This window comes from Pimephales promelas, chromosome 21 (assembly GCF_988280905.1).
Source record: "Pimephales promelas chromosome 21, fPimPro1.hap1.1, whole genome shotgun sequence".
Classification (NCBI taxonomy): Eukaryota; Metazoa; Chordata; class Actinopteri; order Cypriniformes; family Leuciscidae; genus Pimephales; species Pimephales promelas.
In genome coordinates this window covers 29,150,621-29,170,064 of record NC_142789.1, presented here as the reverse complement: position 1 = coordinate 29,170,064, position 19,444 = coordinate 29,150,621, and the positions used below count along the sequence as shown (strand labels likewise).

The following is a 19,444-nucleotide window of genomic DNA, read 5'->3' as shown; positions in this document are numbered from 1 at the left end:
TAACTTAACCAACACTGCAAACTACTATATTTCTCACTTTTATTTCTACAGTCTTTGTGCACAGTATAATATGCATGAAAACAATGATTACCAGTTTACTATGCAATGGTGCAAATGCAGGTTATGCATGCATGTGTGTGTCTAACATCCATCCAGTGCCAGACGTGACCATCTGGAAAGATGCAAGCTATTCTGACCCTTTTAGCTTATGGAAAACCAAATTTATTCTTTCCTGTAAGCCAACCATGTGGCCTTTTGCTCTTTAGACTCATGCAGCTGCAATGACTAACTCTATAACATTTCTAGCTACCTTAAGAGGAGGCATAATAATACGTTACATTACAAACCTTTCGCTTTGTGTGTGGAGCCGAGCTAAACGTCCCCGTGAGCGTTAGACGAGTAACTATGAAGACTTGCATTTGTTCTGGATGTGATCCATGAGAAATAGGTTAGCTAATCCAAAATCCTTCTGTTTAAATCATTTTGCTACAACACGAGCGAGGGAGCGTAACTTCCTCTCGACATGCCAAGTGAAAAGAAACGTCAAGCAATCAATATTCACTGACGGCATGGAGGAAATCTTGCACAGGCTTTTATTCCCGCAGAATTGTTTTTAGCCCTGTGCCAACAAGTAATGTGTGTCCAATGAATGTGGAAAGCATTACCTGTGGTTCCTCTTTCTAGACCGGCTCCGTACGCAGTGACGAGTCCGGCATCCCCGATCTGTCCCGGTTCTCCCACACGGACCTGGAAGGGACTGCCAGGGATGTGCGTCCCGTTGAACTTCACGTCGATGAGGTGGATGCCGTTCTCCCGCGGGATGAAACGGATGGCGTACTTATCTGGAAAACGAAGAGTATATTAGACAGAGAACCAAAAGACGAATTAAATGACACTAATGACAAAAATAATGGCAGTCAGGGTCTCGATTCACGGCGGAAATATTATATACCTATTTCTATATTTCCTCAAGTATAATAGTATATTAGTTAAAAGAGTAGTTCACTTTTACAAAAACTTCTTTTGCTGATAATTTACTCACCCCCATGTCATCCAAGAAGGTCATGTCTTTCTTTCTTCAGTCGAAAAGAAATGAAGGTTTTTGATGAAAACATTCCAGGATTTTTCTCCATTTAATGGACTTCAATGGGGACCAAAAGGTTCAAGGTCCAAATGAGAGTTTCAGTGCAGCTTCAAAGGGCTTTAAACGACACCAGACGATGAATAAGGGTCTTATCTAGCGAAACATTTCGTTACAAATGCCTCGAAAAAAAGATTTGTACATTTTGATGAACGAGTTCGAACAGGAGTCATGAACGCACATCATGGAACAACGCAAGGCGAGCATTTGAGCTTATAAAACTTTATTTTTGAAGTGGCCGATCTTTTCGCTTGATAAGACCCTTATTCATCGTCTGAAATTGTTTAAAGACATTTGAAGCTGCACTGAAACTCTCATTTGGACCTTGAACCGTTTGGACCCCATTGAAGTCCATTATATGGAGAAAATCCTGGATTGTTTTCATCAAAAACCTTAATGTCTTTTCGACTGAGGAAAGAAAGACATGGACATCTTGGATGACATGGGGGTGAGTAAATTATCAGCAAAAGTTTTTTTAAAAGTGAACTACTCCTTTAATAAAAGTCACTCTACTTAGCACAATGTCCAACGTAACATGCAATTCATCATTTCCGGGTTTTTGTTATAACTAGAAAACAAGATGCTTGTTATATGAAAAACTTCATTAACTATATTAACTACATGAGTTAACATGAACAATGGAAATAGTTCTAACACATTTATTACTGTTAATATTGACAATTGAATACATTATGATAATTAAAATGAAAATGCATCTGTTCATATTTAATGGACCTGAGCTGACATGAACTAACAATGAACAGTTCAATAAAAACTAACAAATGTAATTTCAAAGCTCAATGTAATTTAATGCGTTAATAATGGGACTTTATTGTAGTGTTATCAAACATTTATTTATTCTTATTATGTAATTTATTGTAGTGTTGTAATTTAAAGTCATGATTTCAATATTTGAAGTCAATATTTCCGAGGGGAACGTCATGCAAAATGGGTTGTAAATGCAGTTTCATGTTCAAATAATAATAAAGTCCTTTCACTTTTAGTTATACCAGAAAATTATTTAAAGGGATAGTTCACTTTGAAATTATTTTTGGGTATGTTTTATGTTACCTCAAGGGCATCCAAGATGTAGGTGTCTTTGTTTCCACAGTGGTTTCATATTTTTAGGTTAGGTTTTTTTTCTCTGTGCATGCTCTTTGAGGTGGTGACCATAGACCTCCATTATATGACTAACAGACAATAACGGTTTGACCTAAACTATATGCGAAAACAGACACCTACATCTTGGATGCCCTTGAGGTGAGCTAAAACATACAAAAAATTTATTTCAAAATGAACTATCCCTTTAATGCGTGAAAAGTATCATATCCAGTTATGACAGGCTGTTAAAGAGTGTATAAGCTCATGATGATGTCACCTTGCTCCAATTCAGACACCACACACTCCTCCAACGCTCCGGACGGACTGTGAACTTTGGCATCGATGTTCCCCTTCGCCCCGTTCAGACGCACTGCGAACGATGTGGGCTGGTTCACCTTCAGACCTGACTCCTACATTAGTGAACCAACATTTAGAGCCAGTGCATTCTGGGAAAGACTGTTGATGCGTGCCGCTCAAAAGTTTGGGGTCGGTAGGGTTTTTCATGCTTTTTCTGTTAATAAAAGCTGCATTTATTTGATGAAAATAGTAAAAAAAAAAAAAGGGAAATATTACAATTAAAAAGAACTGTTTTTAGTGTCACATGATCCTTAATCATGTTTCATAGTTTAATATTTGCAAAACAGCAATTATTTGAAATAAAAATCTTTTGTAATATAAACGTCTTACGGTCAACTTTTGATAAATTTAATGCATTCTTTCTGAATACAAGTATTAAATTCTTTCACATAGATATATAAAAAAAAAAAATGAATGACCCCAAACTTATGGTACAGTATAAAAAGGTACATTGTTATACATTTAAAATGTGCATAAACAAAAAACAGCACTAAAAACATGACCTCTGACCTGGCCTCACCTAAGATCAGCTCAAGCTGAGAGAGAGATTTGACAATTTGACGAGAGAAAATGAGAACTAAAGGGTTTGCTAAACTACAGGGAATTATGGGATGGAGGTTTCTAGCAGTCGGTGTCGTCTTCCTCTCTCGGCTTCAACTGATCCTACTTTACAACGCTTGAGTCTGTTAAAAGCCTTTAAATGAAACACAAGAGAAACACCAGAACAGCCACAGAAAGATGAGTGATGTCCGACAGCTATTCAAACAAAATACACAAATCTGAGCTGCCTATCTAGACAACACTGTGTGCACTTCCTGTCTAAAAGTAGACGGCAACATTAGAGCAGACAGTTTTTATCCGCATTAAGTGATATCGAATGAAAGATGCCTTAACCGTAACATTCGATTGAATTTTACGCATATCGGTGTCATCGGATTTTATCTCGATCGATATACGGCTTATGCGATAAACACTGATGGAAACGTTATTGTGGCCATCTAGCAAAACTTTGTTGGCAAATGTTTGCTTGAATGTTGTGCAATTCGGTTAACCTTAACATGTCTCAAATCAATTCCATAAACCAATCTGATCACAAACAGGTTTTTATTCGCTTTAAAGCAGTTTGATGGAAACACACTTTCACCAGCTTTATTCGCATGAGGTTTTTTACCGAACTTCAGATGGATGGAAACTTGGCTAGTGTCTCGCTGAGACTGGATATGGTGGAGAGGGTTATCACAACGCTCAGAATCCCTCAAGCATTTAATAAGGACTGATTTAGATGAGTGTATTTTATTGATAGATTAAGCCATTTTAAATATTGGGTTCGAGAGATTTTTTTTCTTTTAGAAAGAAATTAACACGCTGAATTGATCAAAAATGACAGTAAAGACGTTGCTACAAAAGTTTATATTTCAAATAAATGCTGATTTTTTTTAAAAAAAAGAAACTTTTATTCAAAGAATCCTAATGTTTCCACAAAAATATTAATATTTTCTACATTAATAATGTTAAAAAAATGTTTCTTGAGCAGCAAATCATCATATTAGAGTGATTTCTGAAGGATCATGTGACTCAAGAAGACTGGAGTAATGATGCTTTGATCACAGGAATAAATTATATTACAATAGAAAAGTCATTTTTCACAATATATCACGGTTTTGATTCAATAAATGTAGTCTTGGTGAGCAGACTGCTTAAAATAAAGAAATAAATAACTAAACGTACAGACCCTTAAAGGGATACTCCACTTTTTTTGGAAATAGGCTCATTTTACAACTCCCCCGAGAGTTAAGCAGTTGGGTTTTACTGTTTTTGGTCTCATTGACTTCCATAGTATATTTTTTTTCCTACTATGGAAGTCAATGGGACCAGAAACTGTCTGGTTACTGATATTCTTCTAAAATACAGAAAATCGGCTGAATGGATTCGAAAACGGTAAAACTCAACTGTTTAACTCTGGGGGAGTTGTAAAATGAAAAGTATCCCTTTAAACTCTTTATTTGGGCACTTTATATGAAAAGCTCAATTTGTAGCTGCCTATGTAGACAGCGATGTAGCTCACTAGTACGCATGTTAACTTCTGTATACATTTATAACGTATTTAAGGGAAAGTGAGTGTCGTTACATAGAAAAGTGAAGTTTCGCAGTTTTCCACTGTAAAAGTTTGAGAAGTGAATAGCTGTGGACATGAATCTGTGTGTCGATGTTTCCTCGTGTCTCACCTGAAGACTGGAAACAGTGAGTCGACGGGCATCGCCTTCGGGAGCGCACACGGGAACCAGGAACGGGCTGTCGGGAATGTGCTCGTCGTTGAACTTTATAGACACTTCGTAGTCGCCTGCAAAGAGTTTCCAGATAAGATTAAATGAAGCGATACAAGAACTCAAATCACATGAGGACATTTTAAAAGGAGCACAGGACAGAAAGGCATTGGTCAAGTGTGTGTGTGTAAATATACCAGGTTCTTGAGCTACATAGGAGACGCCACATGATCCATCCTTCCTCTCCTCAAATGAGATTTCTGCACGACTGGGACCCTCGACAGCGATGGACAGCCCGCCAGCGCCCGCCTCTCGCGTCCACACGTTAAACTCCGCTAACGAGACCAGGAGGACATTATTAGATCTATAAAACACTTTTAGGTCACGAAGACACTCGTAATTAAACAGAAAACTGCAGAATGAATAATGAAACCTTGAAGTATTTCCGGCTACGTCGCCCGTGACCTTTTGAACGCAATTACGTATTACGTGACGTTACAAACGCGCCTCACAGAATAGAGCAAGGCTAGCATTTGTCCTTAGAAAAGTTACATTTTTGGATTAAGTTTTGTAATAACCGATCGTTTCGCATGATAAGACCCTTATTCATCGTCTGGTGTCGTTTAAAGACATTTGAAGCTGCACTGAAACTGTTATTAAATGTCGTTTGGACCTTGAAGCATTTGGACCCCATTGAAGTCCATTATATGGAGAAAATCCTGGAATGTTTTCATCAAAAACCTTCATTTCTTTTCGACTGAAGAAAGAAAGACATGGACATCTTGGACATCAAGTTTTCAAAAGTGAACTACTCCTTTAAGGTTTTTGATGAAAACATTCCAGGATTTTTCTCTATATAATGGACTTCAATGGGGTCCAAACGGTTCAAGGTCCAAATGAGAGTTTCAGAGCAAACTGTTCAAAGGGCTTTAAACGATTCCAGACGATGAATAAGCGTCTTATCAAGCGAAACGATCGCTCATTTAATAAATAAATAACAAAGTTTAAGTTTTGTAAGCACAAATGCTTGTCTTTCTTTGTTTTGTGCTGTGCGTTCGTGACTCTCCTGTTCATCAAAACGAACGAACAAATCTTTTTTGAGTCATTTTGTTCATTTTGTTATTGAATGAACCATATGACTCGAAAAAATGAATCGTTCATTTTGATTAATTAACTTTTTTATTCGTTTCGCTTGATATGACCCTTATTCATCGTCTGGAATCGTTTAAAGCCCTTTGAACAGTTTACACTGAAACTGTCTTTTGGACCTTGAACCGTTTGGACCCCATTGAAGTCCATTATATGGAGAAAATCCATCAAAAACCTTAATTTCTTTTCGACTGAAGAAAGAAAGTCATGGACATCTTGGATGACATGGGGGCGAGTAAATTATCAGCAAAAGTTTTTTCAAAAGTGAACTACTCCTTTAAACTGGACCGTTACGTCATAGCTAATAGATAAATTGGACCCTAATCTAAAGTAGATACCTGGCACGCTCGCCTCGGCCTTCTCCAGACCCGGACCGCCCGCCCGCACCTTGTGGGCTCCACCTTCTCCCAGCGGACCCACGGTGAACTGGAAGGGGCTTCCCGGCACATGCTGCGCGCGGTACTTCACGCTGACCGTGTGAACGCCCATCTCATGAGGCACGAAGCGCACGCAGTACGTGTGGTTTCCCACACACACGATCTCAGCCGCTTCTGTGGCTCCCGACGGGCTGGTGACCTGCGCAGACACGTCCTGAACGTCGATTTCTGGGGAGAACAGAGCAGAAGAGAGTCTTGGGAGAGCTGAATGGATTTGCAAGAGAGATGATGATGCTTACAGCACTCAGGATTATTAAAGGAATAAAAGGAAAAGGCTAACAAACAGTGGAAAAGGAAATGCTAACAACTTACAATAAGGATCCATTTGTTAACTACGAGTTAACATGAACTAACAATAAAAAAATAAAAAATAAAAACTATCGGTCACATGTTTGGAATGATTAAGATTTTTTTTTGATATTTTGAGAGAATTTTTTTTTTTTTAAATTATAATTTAATATAACCGTTTATTTTTTGAATATATGTTAAAGTGTAATTTATTCCTGTGATTTTCAGCATCATTATTCCAGTCTTCAGTGCCACATGATCCTTCAGAAATCACTCTAATTTGATGATTTGATGCTTAATTAAAATAGAAAAAATAAATTTATTTTATATTATAATTTTTTTTTATTTATCTTAATTGTTCCAAACCTTTGACCAGTAACGCGAAAAAAAAGAAAAAAAGAGAAGCATTTATTAAGCGTAGGTCAATTTAATGGGCGGAGGCCAAATACTTTTCATAATTTTATAGATTTAGAGTTTAAAATCTTGTTGAATTTAATGTAGAAAAGGTACATCACTATCTTCACCAAAGTGATTTGAACACACTTGATATAATTACAACTCATATATACGGACTTCCCAGGAACACTTGAATGCACCAATTTCAACATTTACCAACATATTATTACGCTCAATCTGTTAATATTTTTTGGACCTGAGCTAAAATTTAACTAAAATGCAAAATGTTAATGCATAAACTTATGTTAACTTATGAGACCTTAATGTTTCTACCATGCAGCACAAATAGACCGACAGCAGGTTTGTGTGCCACAATAGAAATAAAGGTGTGCAGCAACATGATGATGTGTAAATAACATGAACATTTGATGGAGTTGTGATGAGCAAAAAAAAGCAGCTCTCGTTCATGCGAACACCTCAAGAGCAGCGCGTTCGTTCTGCCAACCTCGTTGTCCACATGCCCAGCGCTTACAACGCACCCTCCAGCCCTCCACAGGGCCTTCTCAGGGGTGCCGTGCCCATCCGGCTGACCCGCACTCGAGTCGACCTCAGAGGGCGAGGAAACCCTGAGCTCGCCTGACCTTTGACCCCGAGCCAAAGAGAGCAGTGGGAGCGATAGACGCCGCGTGAGAGCAACTCACGAGCCAAAGCCAGAAGAAACCAGGTCACTGAAACCCGGAGACACAGAAGAAAAAGACGAGGAAGAAAAAGAGGAAAGATAAAGGACAGAACAGGTCAGAAAAACAGGAAAAGCATCGGGCCTTTTATAAAACGCACGTACGATCAAATCTGATTTTATCCTACATCAAAAGTGAGGAACAAATTGGGATTTATTAAAAGCAGAAAGTGACGTGAACATGTTGAAAAACACTTATGGTGCTCGTCGTATACCAGTGATTCAATTCATTTAACATCGATTATGAAAATGTAGATTAATCACAATAGGCATTAAGGGTCCATTTGTTAGCATTAGTTAACAAGATCTAACAATAAGTAATAGTTTTAAAGTTAAAAATGTACTAACACATTATTAAAATCAAAAGTTGTATCTGTTAATATCACTGATATAAACTAATAACGTATTTTAATTATCTAACATTAACATTTGTTACAGGATTTATTAATCTTTGTTAATGATTAATGGGACCTTGAATATTTGATATATTTGCAAGTGAGCAACATTTGACCTGCTCTATAATAATTACATAACTAAAATAAACGGAGCAATTCCACTACTCGGGTCCTAATGGACATTTTTGTGCATTTTAGAAATCCTTCATAGGACCAGTTTAGGATCATTATACGCACGTCTATATGAATGACGACCCGCATTTATACTCGTTATTCTGCTCTTTATGTCACTGACCTCATACACACTCTTGAAACATTCTCGTGAGGCCCAACAGTGAGTGAATGAGCTCCAGAGGCCATCTGTGCGTCCTGGATTGGATCAGCGCTAACCATGACATCATTAACCAGGACTAATCACACACGGAGGTCGTCTAGATATTAATCACCCAACCAAAGGCCTATTCACACTACAAACCATTGCTAAACATTAACGCCAATGCTGTCATTTTATAAAATAGACGTCAGTATCTTATCTTATTGTTTTTATTTTAGCTTGTGTGAAAGGTATTAAAAAAAAAAAAAGGTAAATCCACATCTATTAAACCTCAATTTAACCCTCAAAAAGTATCTTATTAAATTGTTTAATTAAAATAATTTAAAAAACAAATTAAAAACCCAATCTGATAAATGATAGATGCGAGATTTGATCAAAACAAATGTATTAAGAAAATGTATAAAATTAAAAAAAGATTGTTTTAAAATGTTAAAATAAATAATTACTACATTTTTTAAAATAATTAAAAAAATATATTTTAAATAAAACATTTAAATAAATAATTACTACATTAATTATTTGGAAAAGTAAAGAAATCTAGTATGAAACATTTTTACATTTTAAACTAATTTTTGAACTGCCCTTCAGTCTCTTCTGAAGAATATTGTCTTGCACTAGTAAAAGACTAACATCTCAAAAGTTTGTGCTTGTTCGCATTACTAAACACAACGAAGGGAAAACTGTCCTCTCACACACACACACACACACAGACATTTCAGACTACACCAAGACCCGACTGGAAGTGCAGTATTAGCTAACTTTAATCCGCCATCTCAGTGTTTCCCTCAAGACTAGCTAGCATTAGCGCAGCACAGACACACGACACGGACTCGGTCTAAGGGGAAATCAGTCCTAAAGTTCAATACGTTCAGCTCCACCTCCATGTGATCCCGTGTTTCAGAGAGCCGTGTGTTTTTACTCGCGGACGGAGACTTGACGTGAGCCAGCAAACAACTGCACATCCATTTGTTTCGTGCTTGTTTTGGCTGGCGTTCCTGTCAGAGATTGATATCATCATGTGGATAGACGTCCGCTTGACTTGATATGAAGTGTAAAGGTTACAGCTGGGAACTTTCATACCTGGGATCTTCAGGTTGAGGTCACACACACTTCCAACACTCGAGACGGACGCTGCTTTCTGGCGGCGAGTGATGCTCTCGCGGATACGCCCTTCTCCAGTCACCCGAACGCTGAACGGACTTCCTGCACACACAAATAAGTCACAATGATGGGAATAAGCCAAAAATACAGTAAAAATGTGAAATATTACAGTTTAAAATGGCTGTTTTCTGTGTAAACATATTCTGTGTGATTAAAGCTCGAATTTCTCTGAACATCGTTACTCCAGTCTTAAAGTTCACTTTAAAAAAAACTTTTGCTGATAATTCACTCACCCCCATGTCATCCAAGATGTCCACGTCTTTCTTTCTTCAGTCGAAAAGAAATTAAGGTTTTTGATGAAAACATTCCAGGATTTTCTCCATATAATGGACTTCAATGGGGTCCAAACGGTTCAAGTTCCAAATGAGAGTTTCAGTGCAAACTGTTCAAAGGGCTTTAAACGACACCAGACGATGAATAAGGGTCTTATCTAGCAAAACGATCGGTCGCTTAAAAAATTAACGAATGTTTGAATGAACCAAATGACTCAAAAAAAGATTTGTTCATTTTGATGAACGAGTTCGAAACAGGAGAGTCACGAACGCGCATCAGCAGAACAGAGCATTTGTGCTCATAAAACTTAAACTTTTGTATTTATTTTTGAAATGAGCGATCTCTTCGCTTGATAAGACCCTTATTCATCGTCTGGTGTCGTTTAAAGCCCTTTGAACAGTTTGCACTGAAACTCTCATTTGGACCTTGAACCGTTTGGTTCCCATTGAAGTCCATTATATGGAGAAAAATCCTGGAACGTTTTCATCAAAAACCTTCATTTCTTTTCGACTGAAGAAAGAAAGACATGGACGTCTTGGATGACATGGGGGTGAGTAAATTATCAGCAAAAGTTTTTTTTAAAAGTGAACTACTCCTTTAAAAAGTCACATGATCCTTCAGAAATCATTCTAACATGAGACATTTATGAACACTATCAATGTTCAAGAGTTGTGTTTTTCAGGATTTGATCAATAGAAATTGAAAAAGTAGTGTTTATTTGAAATAGAAATCTTTTGTAACATAATACACAGATGGATGTAGTAGGAAATGTACAGTATATACACTGTGCAATACACTTACAACTCCATTTTTAAAATAGTGTTTTGCCAAATATTGTGTAAACGACATGTATGCCATATTTGGACCATAATTTGTTTTTTTTTGTGCGTGTAAGTCTCTTACCAGGGACGTGCTCTTCTGCAAACCTGATGGACACGATGTAGGTGCCCGGCTCACTCGGACAATACGAGACGCCACACGTGCCGTCCTCCATGTCTTCTGTCTGTATGTCCACCTTACTGGGACCCTCAATGGACAACGCCAAACCTCCATAACCTGTGAACACACATTCAAGATTACATCAGTGTTCCCCAAACCCGATCCTCCTCCATCCGACCCTGGAGGCTCTGCTAACGTGCGGATGAGTTGAATCAGGTGTGTTTGATTAGGACGAGTGTGAGAATGTGTAGTGTTGGTGTGTTTCCAGGATTACATGCATTCACTTTAACAAACAAACGCTAACTGGATGCATGAGAGATAAAAGCTTTTGATTGAACAAGACAAGTTAAAAAGTGTGTGATATACTTTATATGAAGGACTAATTGTATAAATATTTGAAGTTCTTTGGGGAAGTGGGAATGATTTGCCGCTGTGGTACCGATTAAGAGCCCAATTTTCCTTTATTTCCACCCTTGAGACACTTTACACAACCTGTTTGGATAATATTCTTGCCAATTAAGTGAATTGGAGAGCTTGAAAAAACATCATTAAGGGCCAGACGGATTAGCAGACGAGGTTTATTTAGCGCTTATGTAGATCGCTTGGGAGGGTTAGACTGAACAGAAGTCAAGCTCTACGTTTAATATTAACATCTTTGTTATCAAGGAGAAATGTAATATAAGAAATGTAATATAATAGTTATTAAATAAAAAATGCATTAAATAAATAATTAACAATAGCTATTATTAATATTATAATATAATTTTTTTAATGTAATAATAATTGTATATATATATATATATGTATAATTACTACATAAAGATTGTTATTTTATTACATAAAGATTGTTTTTTTTTGTTATTTTATAATAATGAAAAAAATATGTACAACAATAGTAATATAAATATTTAAAAATCTATTTTAGTTATCAAATAAAAAAAGATTAAAAAAAAAACAAAAAACAATAAATTAATTAATAATAAAAGATTAAATGTAAATAAAAGATCAAATCTCTCTCTCTCACCAGCTTCCCTTGTGTCCACCACAAAGTCGGACATCTCGAAGGTGTTTCCCTCCACCAGCCCCTGTCCGAAGACCTTGACCCGGCTGGCGTCTCCGATCTCAGACTGGACCACCATGATGGTGATGGGGCTGTTAGGGACGTGCTGTCCGTTCTTCTTGATGCTCACCAGGTGCTCCCCAACTTCCCTCGGGATGAAGGAAATGCCTGAAGAGGAAATGACCAGCCACGTGTCACCCAAAACCAAATTTATAGCTAGCAAAAAGAAGGAGTGAGCCGACCCCAGACGTACCGATGTGGTTGTTGGGTTGTCTCTTGAGCAAACACGGCTCGTCGCGGCCGGAAGGGGCTTTGATGCTCGCGCTGAGAAGACTCAGATCCGTCTCGGTGATATCCAGAGAGAAATCTGCAGCCGAGCCCAGCTTCACCTGGGACTTCCTCTTATTGTCTTCTGCAAAGTCATCATCAAATATGAGACAAATTCAAATTATGCTTTTGTTTAAAAAGCAAAATCAGGTTAAAAAAAAGTCATGTTGTAACGAGAGACGTTTGCTGGACGAGACGTGTACCTGTGACCCTGGCGGTGAAGGGGCTTCCAGCGATGTGCTTGTCGTTGTAGCGGACGAGTATGTTGTAGTCTCCAGGGAGTGTGGGCAGGTACGAGACACTGCAAGTGCCGTCTTTGTTGTCCACACAGCTGATCTCAGCTTTCGACGGACCTTCAATGGCCAGATCCAGTCCGCCTAGTGCAAAACACTAAATTAGCATGTTTCTGGCCAACACTTTACAACAAGTTTCATTAGTTCACATTAACTAATATTGAACTGCAATTATACAGCATTTATTAATCTTAATTTCAACATGTACTAATACATTCATTTAAATCTTGTTGACGTTAGTTAATGCCAGTGTTGGGTAAGTTACTCTAAAAAAGTAATTAATTACCTCTTCAACAGTGTAATTAGATTACTGTACTAATTACTCTCTCTAAAAAGTATTTAATTACTTTTAAAATCCCATATCAATCTCAAGCAGCTGAATAATACAAGGATAGACATGAATCTGTTTGAATTCTTTCAAATAAATACTATAAAATTGCATGAATTATCCTTAAAGTGACCAAGGTGGAGAAGGTTACATTATAAAAACATACTTTTTAGCATCAGACAATACATTTTGATATTAAACCCACTATTGTTTTATGTCTGATCTCATGACATTTCACACTTTTTTCATACATATTTTACAATAATTCATATGAATTTGTACGAGTGCGGTCGTAATATTTAGACACCTCATAAAATGCATACGAATCGCTGTGAGATCGGATTGATCTATACACAGTATTTACCTCAATTACATCAGAAGTAACTGTAATTAAATTACAGATAAATGAAGAGTAATCCCTTACTTCACATTTTCAAGGGAAAAGTAATTAAATTACAGTAATTACTTACACCCAACACTGCTAAATGCACTGGGAACTTACATAAACAACGAACGGCTGTATTTTTATTAACTAACGTTAAAGGGATAGTACATCCCAAAAAATTAAAACTCTGTCAGTAATGACTCTCCCTCATGTTGTTCAACCCCGCATTCAGAACACAAATTAAGATATTTTTGATTAAATCTGAGAGCTGGATCACTCCTCCATAGGCTTCTAAAGGGATCGAAACTGGCCGGCTTAGAAAAGTTATTTAAGACATCGTTAAAATAGTCAGAGTGACTACAGAGGCTCAACTTTAAGTTCATCAAGCGTCGAGAATACTTTCTGTGCGCAAAAAATAACAACTTTATTCAACTATTCATTTCCTTCTCTGTGGGCCGTGAGATTTCACGTGGATCGAAACATGAGGGAGAGTCATTACTGACAGTTTTCTATCTATTTAACAAAGATGAACAAATACAGTAACAAATGTATTGCTCATGGTTAGGTCATGTCAGTTAATACATGAACCTTATTGTGAAGTGTAAAGGCCCATGCACACCGCGTCCGAAATTTTCGCATTTTAAAAAATAAAAACGACCCCACATTATGTCAATCACGCTTGCACACTGCCTCCGAAACTTTCGTCAGTCATAAAAAAAAAAAAAAAAAAACGAATCGGGTTCGATTTTCTGTGTTTTTCGCAGAGATGTATAAAGTACTAGAAACCCGGACTTGAGTAAAAGTACAAGTGCTCTATCAAAAAAAGTGACTTGAGTAGAAGTTGAAGTGCTCTTTAAGCACCGCACTTAAGTAGAAGTACTAAAGTATTCAACATTTTTTGTACTTAAGTATTGCAAGTAGTTTATTTTCAAATTCACTACTTAAGTACTAAAAGTAAAAGTACAAGTATTGTGTCATGCAATTATTAAAGAAAGCAGTCAAAAGTTTGAGCTAGCAATCAAATAAGGCGCTTTGGCGGGATACAGATTTGCTTTGGCGGCCATTGCAGGACAACCCCAGCATTAGTCATCAATGTGTGTGTCAATCAATACCATTACCCTATAAAACTGGCGTGTGATTTAGGCAGCATGAAAGACAACTTGCAACGAATGATTCGTAAATTTTTAGAATTGTAACGAGTTACTAGCAGAACATTAAAAAAATATCGAAGTGAAAGTATTAAATTAATCGAAAATATCTACTGAAGTAAAAGTAGAAGGGTGAGAAAAAAAACAGCATTTTAGTACTTAAGTAGTTCTACTTCGTTACTATACATCTCTTTTCCTATCCGTAGCGAGCAGTTTGAATGGTGTTTGGACTATTCAGAGCCACTGAATCACGAATACAAAAAACCACAAGTAAATTTCGGAGTCAGTGTGCAATGGCCTTAACCCATTTATTATTATTATTATATTAAATATTAATGTTATTAATAATCGTTCTGTGTTTGTACACACCTTCAGAAGCATCTTCAGTGTAGATGGTGAACATGGCGGTTTTATTGGTGGTCCCGTAGACCAGGCCCGGCCCGTACGCGGTCACGTTGGGGCTGTTTGTGTTGTTGACGTAGAACTGCAGAGGGCTCTCTGAGAAAACATGCAACACATTCAATACCACGGCAGAAAACATGCATACAACAGAATACAGACAGAGCAGCTGCTGCACACGAGAATTATTAATTATGAAGAAATCTGAGAGGTGTTTTTGTTCTGAAATGCATATTATACTTTTAAAACATTTTATATATGGTCTTATTTTCTTTTGATTTTGTGTTGAAAAAATGACCCCGACCGTTTTCATGCAATTCACACAGAAATCTGGAGCATTTAAAAAAAAAAAATATGTGAAGTTTTATTTTGTTGCATGTTTGCAAATGTTCACAACCTTTATACAAAGAGGCAAACAAAACAAAGGCAAACTAGTTTATATATTATACATGAAGAGTTCAGATGCAAAAGCCTCTAAATGCCATTTGAAATTTACTTCTAGAATAATCATTTTTATCAAGCTTGTATATTTAAGTTCAGTGATTTCACTTGATAAATTAATAGGCAATGATAATTACCTATTAATTGTTATTTAAGTGAAATTACTGAACTTAAATATACAAGTTTGACAAAAATCATCATTAAAGAAGAAAATTTCAAATGGCATTTAGAGGCTTTTGCATCTGAACTCTTCAAGTATAATATATAAACTAGTTTGCCTTTGTTTTGTTTGCCTCTTTGTATAAAGGTTGTGAACATTTGCAAACATGCAACAAAATAAAACATACATTAGAAAAATTCCAAAATTTAAAATCCAGAGCAATAAAATGAAACAATTAAAACAAAACCTGGATATAAATATAATGGGTAGTATATTGTTGTATATACTATGCATATCATTTTAATACAATTTAAGATATATATATATAAATGCATTAACAATAAGCTTGTATAAACATTGTTTTAAAATGATTTTTCACTACTGTTACTATTATTTTATTTATATTTATTTATTACACGCATGTCATTTTAATTATAGATAAAAAATTTAAAAATAATAATAAAACCTAGCAGTAATGAAAAATCAATTCAAACAATGTTAATACAATCTCATTGTGAATGCTAACATGATATCCTCATGGAGCTGTAGACACTCCAAACAATAATAATTCAACTGTATAACACATTCTTCCCGCCTTATATGGAGAAACAAACCATCGGATGAGGTTCGAATATCGCATTAATGAGATGTTTACTGAGGTTACTGATGGCACTGGAAAACATGAAACTCCAGTCATAAAACAAGCACCTACATGAGGATCTGTACCCAACACACACACCAGCTCCAAACACAGATTCCTCACGCCTGACGTCAGCCTGGAGATCTTTCGCCACGCTAAATAAATCAGCACAACTGAGTTTTTGTTCAACTTAAATCTCTTCAAAAGATGAAGCCTTCAACCTTCACATAGATCTCTGGCACCTAAAACAAATCCTGACGGCGCATTCATCACACAGATGAGATGAATCGCTCTCATGCATGCTTAGGTTCCAGTTTTAAAGAGTCAGTTCACTGAAAAATTGAATTACTAACTTTCATCAGCACAAAACGAGACGTTGAGCAGAACGTTCAAGCTCTTTCAGGCTTTTATTATATGGAAGAACACTTCAAACTAACATTAATGGTTCATAAATGACATGAAGGTGAGCGTGTTTGATGGTGTGCTGCTGACCTGGGATGTGTGAGCCGTTGTATTTAATGTGCATTTCATGAAGTCCAGCCTCTGTGGGCGAGAACTTCACGGTGACCGTCCCGTCTTTGTTGTCGATGATCTCCGGCTGAGCGGTTTTACCTGACGGCATGTGAACCTCACCTGGAGGACAAACATTAAGAGTTCGGGTTGAACAAAATCACTGCAGATTTAGAGGAAATCACTAGTATGAGTGACATGTTCATGATGACATTTCAAAAGTCGAAAAATGGATATATTTAGACATGCATGCCTATTTTATGGACCATTAAGATTTCACATTTTTATGTTGGCATAATTTAAGAATAATGTGAATAAATAAATATTGAACTGCCTTTGAAATGATGATGATTCAAGTAAGTAATGTTTTTTCTCCTCATTACAGTAATAAGAATTTAGGAGTTTCATAATGAAAAATATCCATCAAAAAAATCGCGATTAATCACATCCAAAATAATAGTTTGTGTTTACATAATAAATGTGTGTAGTGTGTATAATAACACACATAGAAAAATGTGTTATTAATATATCAAATATTTATGTATATTAATTTTGTATAAAGTATATAGATGCAAATATATACATGCATGTGTGTGTATTTATATATACAAAATAATTATACACACATATATTATGTAAACACAAACCTTTATTTTGGATGCGATTAATCGCGATTAATCATTTCACAGCTAGGGTTGCCAACTTCCTGTTTTTTGGGGGTTTTTTTGGGTTGGAGGGGGGTTATTCGGTAATGACCCTTGGAATTCATATAGCATATTATAATTACTTATTAGGCCTATATTAATTTATAGAATAGCAAAGTATGCCCAATCAATGACTGTACCACATATTCTAGATATATGAAGGCTATAATGATCATTTTGCCAACAATGAACCATGGATTTATTTAATTTTTTTTTAGTTGAATTAATCACCCGATCAGCACGGCTATCCGTTTTCTCCTAAATAAAAGCTCAAGGGTTTATTTCTTGTAAGTCTAGACAGAAATAGGACAAAAGTACTTTAATTTTCCTATATTATAGTGTAATATTGATTAAAATATACTTTTGAAATATTCATTTTCATTTATATAGTAATGGATTTTACGACATCATTATTACATTATTATAATAATTGTTTGGCATCCGAAAACACCATTGCTAATGTAATGTAGACTGAGACTCTCACAACTAAAAAGATGTTTGAGCCCTCTTTATTGTCCTACAAATCAATGCTTTTTAACGAGCAGTTCATGGGTTGAAGCTCTTAATTTTAATCTGATCTGATGCATTTAACCTTAAAACATAAAAAAAAAAAATTCTTGCGGGGGAGCAGTCAGAAAAACATAAGATTATCTTTTAAAATCGATTGAACGCGGAACAGTTTTTCCTGTGAGTGAGACTGGAAAACCCGTAGTGGACGAAATGGGAGTGATAACAGAACGCTTAGAGTGCAGAGAGGAATGTGCTCTGACTCCAGTCCTGGTTTTGCGTCCGCGCCGTTAGAAGCTCAAGCTCGCAGGCAAGATCGCTCTAGATTAGAGGATATTTTAACTAATTTGCTGTCGATCACGAGTGGAGTGGCTTAACTGGTGAGGTCTTCATTCATAGTCTGTCTGAGATATATTAGAAGATGTGTCTGTCATGGATTTGCACTGAACTGATTCTCAAAAATACGGAACAAAATGCGTTCCGGATCAGTTCAATACGGAACAAGACTTTTATGCGACAAATACGGAATGATTCCGTATTATACGGAACGGTTGGCAACCCTATTCACAGCCCTAGCAAAAATAATCAATATGCTTGATTATTTGGGGGTGAAACATGACCCTGACATGAATCGTGTTTAAAGATCTGCAGCACAAAACCCCTTGAGTTAAGAAAACCCTTGTCATGAGTAGCTAATACGGGTTTTCTTTAAAGGGTATCTCTCACCTGTGATTTCCCCCTTCTTAAACGTGAAGGGAATCACCATATCGAAAGGCCTGTATCCCGTCCCGTTCACACTGTTCGCAGGGATGTACGCGCCATCTGTGACCTGTGAGGCGGCAAAGAGAAATCTGAGTAAATGAGAGCGGACGGTGCAAACGCATCCGTTAGAACTGCCTGTCAAACATTTCCATGTTTAGGCAAGTCTGTGCGATCCATTCTGAAAGCGAGAGCGCTGTGGACGAGAAAAGACATTAGCAGCCCAGTGATTCAGCCACAGCAGAAGACAAACGTGCGTTAGACACGAAACGGAGGAAGACGAGACTGTGATCGGCCCCACAGCACAGCTGACAAAGCAAAGCGGCCTGGAAAAGAGAATGATAAAGAAGGAAAAAAAATCCCCAAACCGTGCTAAACATCTCAGAAATAAAGAGAATGATTGTGTGCATTGAATGAAACATGTTGAGACATCATCGAATATGAGCCCTGCACACATAGATGACACAAGGAAGGAGCATTACTGATAAATGACTCCCGATTTCACCTGGAGGAGATGAGGTAAGCACTATGAGAAGAATTACAACTGTGTGTTAAGTTTAAAGGAGCAGTTCGTTTTAAAAAAAAACTTTTGCTGATAATTCACTTACCCCCATGTCATCCAAGATGTCCATGTCTTTCTTTCTTCAGTCCAAAAGAAATGAAGGTTGATGGATTTTCTCCATATAATGGACTTCAATGGGGTCCAAACGGTTCAAGGTCCAAATGAGAGTTTCAGTGCAGCTTCAAAGGGCTTTAAACGACACCTGACGATGAATAAGGGTCTTATCAAGCGAAACGATCGCTCATTTCAA

At 36.8% G+C, this 19,444-nt stretch overlaps 1 protein-coding gene across 3 annotated transcripts in view; it reads right to left on the bottom strand.

Annotated features, from left to right (window-relative positions):
- Nucleotides 1-19,444, bottom strand: part of flnba (filamin B a) — an 87,715-nt gene that overhangs the window by 3,527 nt on the left and 64,744 nt on the right. For 2 of the 3 annotated variants that reach the window (XM_039673601.2, XM_039673602.2), the window contains 13 exons: nucleotides 18,600-18,702; nucleotides 16,645-16,785; nucleotides 14,882-15,010; nucleotides 12,562-12,735; nucleotides 12,285-12,443; nucleotides 11,996-12,199; nucleotides 10,936-11,088; nucleotides 9,679-9,801; nucleotides 6,351-6,617; nucleotides 5,061-5,198; nucleotides 4,825-4,940; nucleotides 2,520-2,652; nucleotides 666-842 (listed from right to left, as the gene is read on the bottom strand). In XM_039673601.2, the coding sequence (XP_039529535.2) occupies nucleotides 666-842; nucleotides 2,520-2,652; nucleotides 4,825-4,940; nucleotides 5,061-5,198; nucleotides 6,351-6,617; nucleotides 9,679-9,801; nucleotides 10,936-11,088; nucleotides 11,996-12,199; nucleotides 12,285-12,443; nucleotides 12,562-12,735; nucleotides 14,882-15,010; nucleotides 16,645-16,785; nucleotides 18,600-18,702 (2,017 nt within the window). Of the gene's footprint in view, nucleotides 1-665; nucleotides 843-2,519; nucleotides 2,653-4,824; nucleotides 4,941-5,060; nucleotides 5,199-6,350; nucleotides 6,618-7,592; nucleotides 7,862-9,678; nucleotides 9,802-10,935; nucleotides 11,089-11,995; nucleotides 12,200-12,284; nucleotides 12,444-12,561; nucleotides 12,736-14,881; nucleotides 15,011-16,644; nucleotides 16,786-18,599; nucleotides 18,703-19,444 lie in introns of those variants that run through there. The other variant, XM_089124909.1, reaches the window with a different exon arrangement.